The sequence below is a fragment of the Myiozetetes cayanensis genome, unplaced genomic scaffold (assembly GCF_022539395.1).
Source record: "Myiozetetes cayanensis isolate MyiCay16 unplaced genomic scaffold, myiCay2020 scf45, whole genome shotgun sequence".
Classification (NCBI taxonomy): Eukaryota; Metazoa; Chordata; class Aves; order Passeriformes; family Tyrannidae; genus Myiozetetes; species Myiozetetes cayanensis.
Window position 1 is genome coordinate 70834 of NW_026087687.1, and position 15393 is coordinate 86226.

General features: G+C 53.4%; 2 protein-coding genes across 8 annotated transcripts in view; one reads left to right on the forward strand and one right to left on the reverse strand.

Moving 5' to 3' along the window:
• Nucleotides 1-52: 52 nt before the first annotated feature.
• LOC126648192 (low density lipoprotein receptor adapter protein 1-like) lies at nucleotides 53-7309 on the reverse strand. Of its 3 annotated transcripts, XM_050330925.1 has the most exons (9): nucleotides 7126-7309; nucleotides 5402-5544; nucleotides 4782-4894; nucleotides 3751-3865; nucleotides 3295-3367; nucleotides 2762-2874; nucleotides 1762-1811; nucleotides 810-850; nucleotides 53-650 (listed from the first exon to the last, which is right to left on the reverse strand). In XM_050330925.1, the coding sequence occupies exons 1-9, from the start codon at nucleotides 7208-7210 to the stop codon at nucleotides 493-495; spliced, it is 891 nt and encodes a 296-aa protein (XP_050186882.1). In that variant the 5' UTR covers nucleotides 7211-7309; the 3' UTR covers nucleotides 53-492. The 3 variants fall into 3 exon arrangements, with proteins under 3 accessions (XP_050186882.1, XP_050186880.1, XP_050186881.1); XM_050330923.1 differs by lacking the exon at nucleotides 7126-7309 and having other exon boundaries at nucleotides 5402-6710; XM_050330924.1 differs by lacking the exon at nucleotides 7126-7309 and having other exon boundaries at nucleotides 810-847; nucleotides 5402-6707.
• Nucleotides 7310-7372: 63 nt separating this feature from the next.
• Nucleotides 7373-15393, forward strand: part of IFT172 (intraflagellar transport 172) — a 35255-nt gene continuing 27234 nt past the window's right edge. For 2 of the 5 annotated variants that reach the window (XM_050330917.1, XM_050330918.1), the window contains exons 1-10: nucleotides 7374-7518; nucleotides 7636-7779; nucleotides 7850-7962; nucleotides 8450-8489; nucleotides 11053-11118; nucleotides 11497-11576; nucleotides 12616-12703; nucleotides 13540-13754; nucleotides 13849-13972; nucleotides 15149-15244. In XM_050330917.1, coding sequence (XP_050186874.1) covers nucleotides 7480-7518; nucleotides 7636-7779; nucleotides 7850-7962; nucleotides 8450-8489; nucleotides 11053-11118; nucleotides 11497-11576; nucleotides 12616-12703; nucleotides 13540-13754; nucleotides 13849-13972; nucleotides 15149-15244 — 1005 coding nt within the window. In that variant the 5' untranslated portion in view covers nucleotides 7374-7479. Of the gene's footprint in view, nucleotides 7519-7635; nucleotides 7780-7849; nucleotides 7963-8449; nucleotides 8584-11052; nucleotides 11119-11496; nucleotides 11577-12615; nucleotides 12704-13539; nucleotides 13755-13848; nucleotides 13973-15148; nucleotides 15245-15393 lie in introns of those variants that run through there. The other 3 variants (XR_007630757.1, XM_050330919.1, XM_050330920.1) reach the window with 3 other exon arrangements.

Below are 15393 nucleotides of genomic sequence, written 5' to 3' on the forward strand. Positions count from 1 at the left end.
CACACAGTGCAGCAGACACATGGCACCTATCCAGCACTCAAACCTAAACAACAACAGTAAAAAACTCAGTTTATTTCTCTATAAAGGCAGAGCTTTTCTTTAAAAACCAGCTCGTTTCACTCACGAGAGGGTGTGGGGCTGAACTGCAGGGGCAAGGCCTTCCTCACACACTGCTCCAGGCCAAGAGCTATTGCTCCCTGAGGATGTGCACTGGTTGCATCCAGCAGGCTCAGAGCACTGTGTGGCCTGGGAGCAGGCAGAGTGAGGAGCACAGGTCCCCCAGCCTGAGCTGGGAGCACCTGCAGCTTTAGGCGGTTCATGCAGGCAGAGCAGGACAAGGAGCGGGTGTCACAGCCTGTGCATTCCATGGCAGTGGTGCCGGCAGCCCCCGTGCCCAGAGGGCAGTGCCAGGGCAGGGGCAGGCACTGGCTGGCCCGGGTGCAGGCACAGGGTGAATCCTGAGTGGCTGGTCCATTGTCGCAGAGATTTGGCTTAGCCCAGGGGAGTCTTGGGGCCAGCAGTCCTGGGGCCAGAGGTGGGGAGGTCTCCAACCCCTCCCAGCCCTGTCCAGCCGTCTGAGGAGTGCCCCAGGTGATAGCACAGTAGCTGCGCTGTAGGAGAGCGTGCTCGGGGCACAAGAGGTGTTAATTCTGAAAAGCAAGAGGAAGACATGGCGAACTGTGAGACATGAGGCTGGGAGCCCAGCACAGCCTGGGAGGGGAAGCAGACCTTCCCAGGTGAGCATCAACCCCCTCCCCCTGCAGAGGACATGTTGGGGGATGAGCCAGTGCAGCACTGAAGGAACTTACCTGCTGGGCTATGGGCTCCCCTCCCCAGCTCCTCCATGCTGCTTTGGAAGAAAACACAGCACCTATCATATCCCAGGCGTGGCCTCCCGAGAGACACTGCATGCTCCTGACCCCGCCAAGGCAGGCAGCATCAGGCACTGGGAGTGCAGAAGGCCTTAAGCCCATTTGCTACCAAACTCCCTCCCCAGACCTGCCTGTCCTGAGACTGCATAGCCACATCTCCTTCCCATTAGGAGCCCCCTGTCCAAAGGGCTGCCATTTCCTCAGGTTGCACACACAGCTCCCATCTGTGCATGCGCTGGTTCCTGGCTGGCACTAGCTCAGCCCAGGCTCAGCCATGTGGCACTGCCAGATCCCAGCTGGCTGGCACTGCCATGCACATGGAGAACAGCCACGATGAAACAGGCCTCTCACACTGCACTTCTGCAAAGACCTGCAGATTAATAGTCCACTGCTAGACTGGTTCCATCAGCTCCTCCCCAGCACAGGACGGACACCATCAAGCTCAGCCCACAGCCCCAGTCCATGCAAAAGTCAGCATGACCAAGCCTCCATCCTGGTCCAAGCCCCAGGGAAATCAGTCAGAGGAAGGGGACAATTCTGAGTCCCATCTGAGAGTCATGTATGGACAGGCTGGCATCAACAAAGAGTGGCAGAAACAGAACAAGAAACATCTCTGGGTGCACCCCGGGGGTCACCATCTGACCCCCATAGCTCCACTGCAAAAGCTGGACTGCAAGGTCTGTCCCTCCACAGCTCAGCCCCCTGTTCACTTGAGCTCTCAACTGACAGAGGCAGAGTGTGAAGCTTCTGCTTGGTCCCATTCAGCTCTCCTCCATGATCCCACCATGTCCATGGCCCCAGCAGCTCCCCTTGCATGGAGGAGAGAAAAGGAAACAAGACAGGGTGCATCAGAGAGATGTCTGAAAGGAAGAAGCAGCTCACCACCTACCCAGATAAGGTTTCACCGACATTATCATCTTCCTCCTCCTCTTCCTCCTCCTGGCAAGCAAACAAACAAAAAAAATATCGTGACACCTCCCTGCATGGGCAGGTCTCTGCCAGAAGTGAGGCTGGGCTGCTCAGAGCCTGTCTGGAGCAGCAGGGCAGTGCCTAGCCCCTTCACAAGACAGTCACTCACTCCCCCAGACACGGCACAAAAGATTCCCACAGTGGGAAAGACTTGGGAGTGCTGGACTGCCAGAACCCTCTGGGTTCAAGCACACAGGCACACAAGGAACAGACAGACCATGGCTCATCCCACATGCCCTCCAGCAGCAATGCCCCAGGTGCAGGTGGTGAGTAGGGACTACACTGACACAGCTGCTGACACAGCACACCTCTGCCCAGGGACAGTGGTGGGTGGGCACACCTTGCAGTGGGAGGGCAGGCAGAGACCACCGTGAGCAGGCTGCAAGTAGGTACAACCCCAAGCACTGCCAGGCTGGGCCTGCTCTGGAAGCATGAGGCCAAGGACCAAGCATCCAGAGTCTCCTGGGCAGGGACATAGTGAGACTGGCAACATGGCAATGCTGCAATTGCTGTGGCCATGAAGGAGATGCTGTGCAGATGGGCAGGGCTGAGCCTTAGCCCAGGCTGGCAGGATGGTGACCCAAGGGTCCTCTCGTTTAGAGGCAGCTCTCCCCCCTAACCATGACACCAGATGTGCAGCACGGGTCCAGCTCCCTGTGTGACAGGGCCAGCAGAACAGGGATGAGGCTGCAGCAGCGCTGTGCCTGACAGCAGAGCTTCTGGAGCAAAGAGCCCAAGGAACCGCACCTGCTGTGCGAGCACAGTGCTCTTCCTCACGTCACGCTGCCATGTGTGATGGGGGCTGTTCAGGTATCAACAGGGCCCTGGGAGGGCAGGAGGAAGGAGCTGCATAAGGATCACTCTGCTCCTGCCCTAATTCCAAACATCCTGGGCATGGGCCAGACTTGCACATACTGTACCCCAAACTGGTGTCTGAAGGGAGGGCTCCCCCGGGGGGCTGGCTCACGGGGTCTGCCGGGCTCACTGTTCTCCATGACACATGAAGGGAGAAAGGGCTGATCCTGCCTAGAGCCTGGGACAGGGCAAAAGCAGCAGAGTTAGTGCCTGTAACCTGGAAAAAGCCCAGCTGGGGATGTACAGGCAGGACTCTGGGTAAAGGACAGGGAATCCCCACTGTGCTGTGGGGAGGGTGCAAACAAGGGTGGGGGAATCACTGCTCAGGGCAAGTACCACTGGGCCCTGAGAAGGGCTACAGCTCAGCGATGCAGAGCAGTTCAGCATGAGGAGCAGGGATGCCTCCCACCCCACCCCAGCCAGAGATGGGGCAGTGGCAGAGAAACACAACCACAGGGACAACACTCTCCCTGCCTGGTGTATTTTACCAGCCAGGCAGCGAGCCAGCTCCCCTCCACACAGCCCAGGACAGGGTCCCAGAGCAGGGACCTTGATCCCAGGGTTATGCAGAGGGATACATTCGAGAAATTCCTCCTACCTGCATGTGTTGCTTCCCAGAGATCCAGAGCCATCTGGAAGGCCTGGGCCACAGTCAGAGTCACAGCCTGTGCCTAAATACATGAAGGAGAGGGAATGTCTGCTTCCATCTGGGCCCTCAAGCCAGGACAACCCCACTGCCATGAAATCCCAGACCCCCCCCAGCATCCCTCGCTGCCTTTTCCTGCAGAACATACAGATGAAAGGCCAGAGCTCACTGCTGTGTCTGTCTTCTCCTGGGGGACAGCCACTCCCAAGAGGAGACCCCCAGGAGCTGGGACAGGAAACTACCCTTTGCTCACTCCCTGTCACTGCAGCGCATGAGCACACCTGCTCCCTGGCTCCAAATCCAGCTGAGGTGCACAGAGGGAAGGGCCTTCCCTCACCAAAGGAGGAGAGGCAGGGCCTTGTTCCCACCCTTACCTCACAGAGCCAAGAGCAGAAGGGAAGTGCTTACAATCTTCTTCTTGGGTGAGAGGAAGGCATGGCACTCCAGTGCCCCACTCTCCTGGCTCTGGGCAACATAAGCGAAGACTTTGTTCTGCAGTTTGTCTGTTGTGCAGTAGGAGATCCTGTGGAGAGAGGAGCTGTCAGGGCACTCTGGGGCCCCAGCACTTCTGTTGCACTCCCAGCACATCAGCAAGCACTGCTGACAACCTGAGGCAGTCACCTGTCCGAGCTGGCCAGGCAGCCCAATCCCCTAGTAAGGGCCTAAGACTGCTTGGCACCTGCAGCAGGTAAGAGATCGCTGGATCCACAGGCATTCTCTCCTGCACCCACCTAACTGTGCTCCGTGGTCCTCTGATGCCCAGATCAGCCCAATGTGTGAACTCAAGCATTGAGACAAGGGGAGCACAGAAGGGTGGGTGACTGCTTCCAAGGACACAACTGGAGGCAAGGCAGAGGGATGGTCTGACCTGGCACATCAGTTCTGGTGCTGAGACCCAAATTTTACAGCAAAATGTACTGTCTCTGTTTCCCATCTAGTCACCAGCCTGCAGCCACCCTTCCCTCACACCCAGCACCCACAAACACCCAACCCAGCCAAAGGACAGCTGGCAGCAGGAAAAATCAACATCAGCTCTCACAGCAATTGCTTTTAGGCAGCCCAAATAAGCTGCAGTTTCTGGCATTCTGCAGCCAGAAGGGTAGTCCCAGCAGTGGTGGCAGACATACAGTCCTGTCCTAACTGTGAGGCTTTCCAACCACCAGCTTCGGCATCCTGCTGAATGCCAGAAGAGACATGTGGGGTGCAAGGAGATGACAGATAGGCAGATGAACTCAAGGCCATCCAGGACCCTGCCTACACTCAGGCCCCAGGCAGTGCTAGGAGCACAGCAGGGAGAGGGCACAGGCCTCAGGGAGCCAAAGGAAGACCTAAGCTTAAAGGTATTGCTGACAGAAGGCCTAGCCCTCCCTGGCTGCCCAACGTCCCATCAGTCTCCAGTTGGCAGCTGGCTGCTGGCTGTCCCCCCATGCCATGCCCACCTGTAGATAGAGACGTTCTCCACCATTTCCTTTGTGTCTGCATCCTGCAGTGAGATGCCCCTCGGAGACACTGTCAGAATCACCTTCTGGAACTTGCGAGCTCCCACCCGTGCCTGGCAGTGGAAAGACACTGGTAATCTCTGCAAACCTGGCAAGGGTCTTTACCTCACCTCCTTGCTGGAAGGAGTCCCCCACACTCTGTACAGTGTCACCCACTTGGACCCTTGCTGCAAAGGCTCCAGCAGTAGGGATGGGATAGCAGAGCCTGGAGATCAGGCGTGCCCTGCACAGAACACTCTTGGAATCTCTTCACACTGCTGCCATGCACATAGGAAGGGATAGATCCCATCTCCCCCAGTGCTTCACCCTCTCCTCCGTGCTGTGACAGGCACAGCTCTGTTCCCAGCTGAGTTCAGGTGTGGGAGCAGGTGGTGGGGGCTGTCCTACAGGAAGGCAGCTTCTCCACAGCACACAGGCAGAGACCAGCAGCCTCCTGCACACCACCCTGCTCCTGGGAAGGGCACAATGCCTGCAGCTCAGGGCTAGGACACGGACACTTCGGGGCATCCAGGGGCTGAGCTCTGACCCTGGAATAGCAGGGCCCCAGGGCTGGGTCTCACCGTGGCCACAATCCTGCGAATGGCGGCGGCAGCCATGTCTTCTCCTTTTGGTTTTTCTACCAGAGTCATGCCTAGATACTTCAGGGTGAAGCACATCCCCTCAAGCAGTGGCTCCTGCATATCGGCCCAGCTCTCAGGAAGCTCTGCAAAGACAAAATGCCATGGAAGCCATGTGCCAGCAGCCTCACAGCTAGTGCCTGCAGGGCCACCCCACCTTGTTGAAGCTTCAGAGCTCCCCACAGCAGTGCTGCTCCCTGATCTCAGCAGGACACTCTCCTGGCTCTGTGACACTCTCATAAGAGGAACAGAAGAAGAAGACAGTTCACCCTCAAAGCTTTAGTCCTCCAGCCCTGGACATGCAGGCTTTATCAGCACAGACAGACAGCTCCTGCATATCTGCACACAACTGAGGATGCTACAGTGCTCACTGCTGTCTGCACAAACCTTGTGTTCCTGGTTCTCATCTGTTTCGTTACAAATGAAATGTTCTCAGCGGTGCATTCATCTCACCCACCTGAGCTGCTGGCACACCTCAGAAGCAGCAGCAGTCACTGCCACTCAGATCAAAAACCCCAGGTTGCCCCAGTGTAAGCAAGCCAAACCCACTGGCAGCAGCAGGCTGCCAGGGCAGGGGCAGCTTGGCCAGCACTCGGGATCCAAGCTGCAGTAACTGGGAAACAACTGCACTTCAGAGATGCTGTGTTAAGAAAGAGCTGGGAATTGCCTCGGTATGTAATGTTCATGCTAAGCTAATACTTTTCAGGGTTATTTTCACCTCTTCCCTGGGATTAGCTCCCTGAGCATTACTGGCACACTTGCAGAAGGGTCCAATTCATAATTGGAATAATCTGAACCCACAGGGAAATCAGGAGACCTTATTTGCACAGCATATTCCTTCACAGGTGACAACTGCCAGGGAGCCTGCCTGGTGTCATGCAGGCACCGGTGACCTACACCCCAGTCAGAAAAGCCCTGTGTCACTCTGAACTCTGAGGACAGTCCATGCGTGCCAGGGTCAGCACTGCTGCTCCTGCAAAGTCTTTGGGCAGCTGTGACTGAGAACAGCCAGACACAGCCCCCCCTTGGCACGGGGCGCCTGAGGGGTCATGAAATCATGGAGTGGTTTGGGTGGGAAAGGACCTTAAAGCTCATCCAGTTCCACCCCCTGCCATGGGCAGGGACACCTTCCACTATCACAGGTTGCTCCAAGCCCCGTCCATCCTGGCCTCGAACACTTCCAGGGATGGGTCGGTGGCTCGGACAGCACGGACAGGCCTGGCACACTCGCTGCAGGCCGGGGAGGGCTCCGGTGCAGCCCAGCGCGTTCCAGCGCCTGCCGCGGCTGCCTGGGCCCGTCAGCCCCCGGCGCGGCAGCCTCGGTTGATAAGTGGCGGCAGTCAGGGGAGCGGGGTGGGGAGAGCTCGGCGAGCGGCCATAGCACTGCTGTGGCCCCGGCCCCGGCCCCGGGCTCTCCCGGCCCTCCAGCCCCTCGCCCCGCGGCTCCGCGTCCCGGCGCAGCCGCACCCGCACCGCTCCCTTCGGAGGGCAGCGGCCGCATCCGAGACCGACCTCGCCGAGCTGCGAGCTCCCCTCCCGGAGGGATGCCCGGTCCCTGCCCGCTCCCCCCCGAGCGGAGCGATGCCCGGCCCCTGTCCGCTCCGCTCCCGGAGCGATGCCCGCTCCCTGCCCGCTCCCTGCCCGGAGCGATGCCCTCCTGCACTCACTGCGCCGTCGGCGGAGCCCCAGGCCGTGCCGGGCGAGGCGCGGGCTCCGCAGCACGGCGCGCCCCGCCGCCCGCAGCGCCTCCATGGCGGAGCCCGAGCCCGAGCCCGAACCGGAGCCGGAGCCGGAGCCGGAGCCGAAGCCCGAGCCAAGCCCGAGCCCAGCCCAGCCCAGCCTTGCCGCTGTCGGTGGGGGGGTCGGTCCCCGCGGGCTCGGCGCGCTCGCGTCAGCGCGGCGCTGGCGCCGGGGTTGCGCGGCAACGGGGGTGGGCCGAAGCGGAGCCGGCGGCGGTAGCGGCAGCCAGGAGGGCCCGTGGGATCCTCCTGGCCCCGGCTTCGTTCCTGGAGTAGGGCGCGATGCAGCTGCGGCACGTGCGGACCCTGCTGGTCCCCCAGGTCGGGCTGGGCCGGCCGGGTCGGGCCAGGGGGAGCGGGCCGGGCCGGGCTGGGGAGGGCCGGGGGAGCGTGCCGGGCCCTCCGGCTGTGTGCCCGCTGAGCTGTGTGTGCCCGCAGGACGGGACGGCTCGGGTGACCTGCATGGCCTGGTCCGCCAGCAGCGCCCGGTTCGCCGTGTGCACCGCGGAGCGCGTGGTGCTGCTCTACGACGAGCAGGGCGAGCGGCGCGACAAGTTCTCCACCAAGCCGGCCGACGCCAAGGTGAGGGACCCGAGGCCGGACGGCGTCGGGGCTGCCGACCTTCCCCGGTTCACACCGACTCTCTCTGCAGTACGGCAGGAAGAGCTACGTGGTCAAGGGCATGGCCTTCTCCCCAGACTCCACTAAACTGGCCATCGGGCAGACGGACAACATTGTTTACGTGTACAGGATCGGCGAGGAGTGGTGAGTCTGTGGTGAGGTCCAGCACGCTCTGTCCCGCCCTGCTGTGTGCTCCCCGGGCCTGATCCTCTCCCTGGCACACTCAGCTGACTCGCAGGGAGTCATGCAGCCACGCTGTCCGTGGGGAACAACCGGTGAGGTTTCCTTGGCTCAGCCCCTCTGGAGCCCTGTCAGTGCACGCAGCCAGATGGCTGTCTTCCCCCGTGTCACAGATGTGTAGCTGTGGCACACACCTGCCCCATTGCAGCTCCATTTGCTGGCGTGAGTTGTGCTAAAGACACGGAAACGCAGATCACCAGAATTTTGGAAGCTCAAAAGTTTGGGTTCTTTTTGATGTTCTACCTAAAGTTGTGATACACAAGCAGCACGCAAAACTTCAGCAGCTTGTGTTGGCAGTACCAAAGCAGACTGCATACAAGCGGTGGAGTGACCAGAATGGGCAGTATTAACAGCCTTGCTGATAGTAATTTTTGTCTACCTTTTTCTGCAGGGGTGACAAGAAGGTGATATGCAACAAGTTCATCCAAACGGTGAGACCCAGGCTCCTGTTTGACTCCATTTTCTCCAGCATATGTAGGAAAAGACAAACTTGGCCAAACTGTACTTGATCTCCAAAAAATGCAGGTAGATCCTAAGAGAATCTCTACATTTTGAGGCATGTATTGCTTACCAAGCTTCAGAGGCTTCCTAATTCCTGGGTACAACACCACAGTTAATTGTTGAACGATCCGTGCAGTCAGTTACAAAACTTTGGGGACTACTTTAGGCATCAGCGGACAGAATATTTTAGGGGAATTGAAAGGGAAAACTGGAAAAGACTCAGCATCCAACTATTTTTCACAGGTTAGGAACTCTAAACCCCAGGAGTCCTTTTTAAACAAAATGTAAAGTGTACAGAATTCAAACTGTGCAGTTTCCACATGTTCAAGGACCTCAGGTTTGTGATTTCAGTCAAATTTGCTCCTTGACCACCTTCACGTTCTGCTGCTCTGGCTCTGCCTACCTCTGTTAGAGAGCAGTCTGCCCAGTTAGTGTGCCAAGGGTTGCCCTAAGTTCGGTCTGGAGAAGGCAAAGGTATTATGAAGTCCTTGCACAGAAAGCCATCTGACTACTTTTATGTTCAGAGGCAAAAGTCCAGCAGCTGCCTAAGGCTTTCCAGGCAAGTACCACCACACCAAGACACCCACATTCTTCGTGTCACCAAGGAAGTTCTCTGTTAGGTAGCAGGAATCCTTCTTGTCCAGATCCTCAGGAACATAGAGCTGCTCCTGGTGGAATTGCTGGCATTTCTGTGCCAGGCTTTCTCAAGCTGTCTCTCAGGAGAAGGACAGCCTCAGCCTGTGGGTTGAAAGCCTACATCTTGGAGTTGAGCCATGGCCCAGCTCTGTGGCCACTTTTAGGGTGTCTCAGGAGGCCCCCCAGCCTCTCTGAGTGCTCTCTTCTGGCTGTGGGAGGGGAGCTCTTGGAACTCTGTGGCTCGAGCAATAAGAAAGCTGCTGGTCAGCCTCTGTTTCTCTCTGGTTGAGCTTCTGAACTGGTTGGTCATGACACTGGAATAGAGTGTCATGAGGAAAAGAGAGCAAGAGGGGCTTGGTGTCCTTTTGTCCCTCTCCCGAACAGGGTGGTTATCGCAGGTGTGGACACCTGTAGCCTCTCTGGAGAGCCCTTTCCTTGTGTACTGCTGGCTGCCTGCTCTTCTGTCTAACAGCCTGGTGGGAGCCTGCTTGCCTCTCACAAGCTTGAATGCTGTGCACAGCATGCATACAAGTTTTTGTATTTTTAATGCAGCAATTCAGTGATTTTTTTTTCCTCTCATTCTCTCATTTCTCCATGCCTTTTCTACCATTTCTAACAAAATAAATCCTTTATTTTTTCTTGTGCTATATGTGTGGTTTTTTACCACTGTGTCCAGCTTTCTCCTGTTATTTCCAAATTTTTCATGTGTTCAGCCAATATGAGACATCATTTATTGTTCCCTTTCCCTCTTCTGCCACTAGGCATTCTTACACACCCAGTGATCATTGTGGCACTATTCAGCCCTGCTGGCAAGTCAGGCCTCCTGCTTGAGGGCTGGGACAAATGTGTGCAAGTGTGACTGCTTTGCAGAAGCAGAGAGTAAATTCCCACTTGTGAGACTTTTTCCCAAACTTTTGTTGTGTTAGACTGAAAACAAGAGTCTGCCAGATAATGAAGGAAATATACAGATTCCTGGGAAACAGTGGTAATGAAAATGGGTTTGGTCATTGGTTGTACCTCTTAATTATGAGCAGTTTGGGTACCATGGGACATTTTGTTGCCTGATTGTAGCTGTGTTTGCTGATATGAATGATCTGAGTGGGGATAGAAGGTGAAATGAGTACATGAGGGTGTAAATGTATCTAAAGCAGCCCCAGATGCTTAAGATGGGACAGAGGAGCCAGTGAGGCTGGTGCTAGTGGCACAGTGACGAACACCAGCCTTCTTACTGACTGGAGTTGTGCAGGGTAAATGTGAAGGGCTTTCGTTAGCTCTCTTGGCCCTCTCTTACAGTTGGGTTTTGCGGTTGGCTTTATTTATCCTGATCCCACCTCAGATTTTGGGAATACCTTTGGTTTGGATTTAGTAGTGTCTAATAACCATATTGCTTGTCAATGAAAAAATAAAGGCTATTTCTGATTCATCAAATGACGATCCAGCGTGCAAGTATTCTCATAGCTATTAGAGAAGCTGGCAGAGTCACATTATTTTTATGTTTTATACTTCTTGCAAAAAACCTTTTGAAACAGTAATGATTTTGTACGTTCAGCCACAGCACGTGGAAAACCACAGCCCCTGTTCAGTAAGTAATGCTCTCAGAAGAGCTCCATTCTGAACACATCGTATCACTTCGTTGCCCTCCCTTAACCCTCCTGAGCCCATTACTTTGCCCTAGCTCACTATTATGTAGTTAAGCTTCAGCGTGCAGGGCCTCAACCCTGCTGTAAGGTCTGCCAAATGCCCCATCTCTCCTGGTCTGAGTGGTGTCAGTGTTCATGAGCTGTCTTAGGTGGAAATGGGGCAGGAAGCTGAGTAGGATGGAGTTCCTAACCTCTCTTTTTACCTCCTCCTTGGCAGAGTGCCGTAACCTGCTTATTGTGGCCAGCGGAGAATGTCATTGTCTTTGGTCTTGCTGAAGGAAAGGTAGAGAAACTTGTTATTTGCCTGGGTTTTTTTTCCATACTGAGATTGCCAGGGCGTGCAAGCACCTGAGCTGTGCAGGCAAGAGCCATCAACATGTGGCACTGAGCATGGAATAGCAACAAAGAGATTACACTGTGCACTTGAATTTTCTGGTTCCCAGCTAGTCCTTGGAGGTTCTATTGGATCACTTGGTTCTTTTCCCAAGCCTTTCTAGAAATGTGGAAGTGTGACTCCAACTTTTCCACTTCTCCAACCTCCCAGAAGGCTTCCTGTGATTCCTGGTGCTGGTCATGGACTGGGAAACCTCTGGGAACGTTACACTGGGGAGGATCCACCTTCTGCAGACAGAAGCAACATTGATCAGATTCTCTCTCTCAGGTTCGTTTAGCAAATACAAAGAACAACAAGTCTTCCACCATTTATGGGACAGATTCCTACGTGGTCTCGCTAACTTCCAAGTGAGTATGGCATTGCTTTGGCTTGCCCTGCTTTGGCTTAGTGTCCTACCTGCTGCTGGCCTGGCATAACTGGTACCAGTATGGGAGGCTGCCAGTGTCCTTCTGCTGTCAGTTACTTGTCAAGATAATAACATCCTGTGCTCTCCAGAAGGAATCCCTTCCTAAAGTCTGGTATCTGGTTGTGCCACAGTGGCCTGTGCAGTTTGATTGCCCCTCAGGCACAGTTCAGGATGAAAGTCTCCCATCAGTTTCCTTACATACATTGATGTATTTTAATCTGTGACTTTATAAGGATTGCATTCATCAACTTCATCTATCTAATTACAAATGTTAATCAAGTTTAAGGGCTAAAAGAAAGGTAAAAATATTCCACCAGATAAAACTGTGATGGGACTGTAATTAGGAAAATATCCATGAAGTACATTAGGAATTAGGAAAATCCTCTAGCAGTGGGATTTTCACTAAATGGTGTCATTCTGGTGACAGATGTGTGATTTCTGGATTGTCACAGTGTCCATAGTGTTTGTATTTTGTCCTTGAATCTTGGAATCATCAAATACAAGACATTAACACTACAAATAATGGACTTAGGCATGTAGTGTTTGTCCAGATGTTTTTTTTCTATGCTATGTTTCTTTTCGGGGTTCCCAGTGTCACAATATACAGCCTCACTTCTGGAGCAGTTCCAGTGCAAGGGCTGTTTGATACACCTTGCTTCAAGAACTTGTGTGCAGAGTCACTATTCCACTTGAAGGTCACTCAGCCTCTCTGGGTTTTAGTAATACAGAAAGTTGGTTACTGTGATTTTACGTGATAAAGATACTTAACTGGCCAGTCTCCACTCTCTGTACTTTTGTCTGCTTTGTTTTTACAGACACTGGTACAGGTACTTGATATATGTTCTTCTTGTCTTTGGGGATGGTTCCTTTGATGAGGAACGTCAGCAGTGACCATGGGACTGGCTCCTATGGGCAGGGATATGAAAATAAAGGTGCAAATCTTACTGCAGCATTGCATCATCCTGTCTGTTTCTCTGCAGTGTGTCAGGGAAGGGAATCCTGTCTGGCCATGCAGATGGAACCATAGTGCGCTTCTTCTTTGATGATGAGGGCTCAGGTGAATCACAGGTATCAAAGATCCTTCTTCAATGAACAAAGTTCCTGTTTGCACAGCCTGCTCCCCAGCTTGAGAGCTCTGGAAAGGGATCAGGCTGTGGAGGGAGTGCAAGGCTGGAGAGGAACTACAGGCTGTGCTTGCTAGCAGAGGTTTTGGGAAGCACTGAAGGAGGCAGAACAGTGACTAGATGCTTTGGAATACACTGAAGGTGGTGGTAAGAGGGTGGTAAGTTACACTTTTGTGTATGAGGCATAAGGCTGTCCAGGTGTCTGAAAAGATCTGATGTTAAGTATCCAGGAGAACAATGCTTGAATAGGTAGGGTTCCAGGGAATAGCTATTGTCATCTCCATGCTGAGCAGTGTGTAGTTATTCCAGTTAACCCTGAATCTCAGCCTCACACTTTGTCTTTGGACACCCAGCATTCTGCTGAGCCTCCTGCTCCTCTGCCGAGAATCTCTCTGTGCTTCAAGTTGTGGTGAAGGGAATACTGTTCTCAGATCTCTTCTCTCCACCTGAAGCAATTTGAGCATGACTGCTTGCTGCTGTGATATGCTGAAGGCCCATCTATGCTCAGCTATTTTGGGAGTTCAATTCCAGTTTGGTTAATGGTATTGTTGTTCTTACTGATATCAGGAACCTTCTCTCACAGTTATATGAATGGCATAGTTGATACATCACTCGGTTCTGGTTTCTGTCTTCCTGCAGACTGGGGCAAGCGGACAAAGCTGCCCTCAAGAACTGGGCTTTACAGAAGGGCCCATACTGGTCTCACTGGGATAGCTGAGTACAGAGGCCAGGTTGGGGCTGGGGCCATTCAGGTATTCAGAGTGTTTTTGTCTGTTGTAGGGTAAGTTGGTGGTGCATCCCTGTCCTCCTTATGCCCTCGCCTGGGCTTCCAACAGCATTGTGGCTGCAGGATGTGACAAGAAGATTGTTGCTTATGGGAAGGAAGGCAATGTGATTCAAACCTTTGACTACAGCCGGGATTTGTCGGAGAAGGAATTCACCACTGCAGCCACCAGTCCTGGTGGTCAGTCCGTTGTCATTGGCAGCTATGACAGGTACCATGTACCTGATGGGGAAGTCTCCCCTTTATAATGCTTCTTTTGTCAGCTGTACACAGTTTACACCTCTGCTGTCTCCTTTCTCTCACAGGTTACGGGTTCTGAACTGGAGCCCACGCCGCAGTGCCTGGGAGGAAGGCAAGCCCAAAGAAATAGCTCACCTGTACACTATCACAGCTTTGGCGTGGAAGAGGGACGGCTCACGGATCTGTGCGGTTTGTACCATCAGTCAGCAACCCTGAGCCGTGAAGTCCCATACCAGGGACATCCCTGCAGCCTTACATGTGCTCATGCATGGAACAAAGTGGTGTGGTACTTTGTGGTGGGGAGGGCTTTGAGCAGGGTCATACTGTCACCTGAGGATGCAGTGCAGGTGATTGTGGTCACACCGTGTCCGGGGGTGCAAAACAGGTGATTTGGTCACACCGTGTCCAGGGGGTGCAGAGCAGGTGATGTGGTCACACCATGGCCTGGACAGAGACCAAGGCCTTGTGCCAGGGAACTGCTACAGTCAGGTGTGCAGACTGCAAAGCTGTGGAACCTCGTGGCCATTGATGTGATGGCTTACTGGCCACAACAGCCCTCCTCTTTTCCCATAAGTATGGTGAGGTCAACATATCTTCTCCAGAGCAGTCTCAGGAGCATTCTTTCCTCTGAGCACCTGTGAGATGCAGTATAAAGATGGAGCTGCTAATTACACTCTATGTTTCTGTGCTATGATTTCAGCTCAGTGTTGTCTTTCTTCTACTTTCAGCCATTGAGCCTTGATATGCCTTTCTCTACTAAGTTAAATAATTCTTTAAAACTCTTAATCTTTCTGCAAATTTTTCCTAAACACTTAAAATACTTTTCTCTAGTAGTTTTTGCATATTTTTGTGTTCAACAATCAAAAATCCTTGAAATATTTTTAGACCAAGAATTTTTGAATATGTGAATGAATACTTGTAGAAAAGGGAAGGGGGCTAAGGGATAGGAGATCAGTGAAAGGAATGGAGATGTTATGAAGAAAGAGATAAAGGTGAAAGGGGTCTGCTGGAAGGGAGGAGAGATTGGGAGGCTAGAGGAGGGACAAGTGGGAAACTGAGAAGGATAATGGGGAAAATGAGGATAAAGTTGATTTTTAACCCCTCCTTTCCCACATTCATGCCAGTGCTTGGTAATCTCTGTTTCCCTGAGAATGGATCAATCTTTCTGTTGTCTCAAGAAAGTCAGGGCTGATCCTCCTGCATCTGGGGGCTTGAGAAATGTTTCCCAGGACAGCCAGAACTCTTGGGTTTGTGTCTCTGATTTGTGTCTCTGATTTGTGTCTCTGATTCTCTTCATGTAAGCAGGGTCTGGAATATCTCTCCTTCACAGAGTTCACTGACCACGCAGTGTGTTTGTGTCCTCAGGGCACGCTGTGTGGAGGAGTTGAACAGTTTGACTGCTGCCTTCGCAGAAGCATTTACAAAAATAAATTTGAAATTACATATGTGGGACCAAGCCAGGTAAGAGAATATCAAATGAGGTATGAAATTCCTGATGGAAACTGGATGCTTGCTAGAACTAGACATGTTTAGAGTTCTGCACCTTCAGTCTGTTCATAGCTACTTGTTAGGATATTCCAGGCACAGGGCCAAGGCTGGCTGGGAATTGG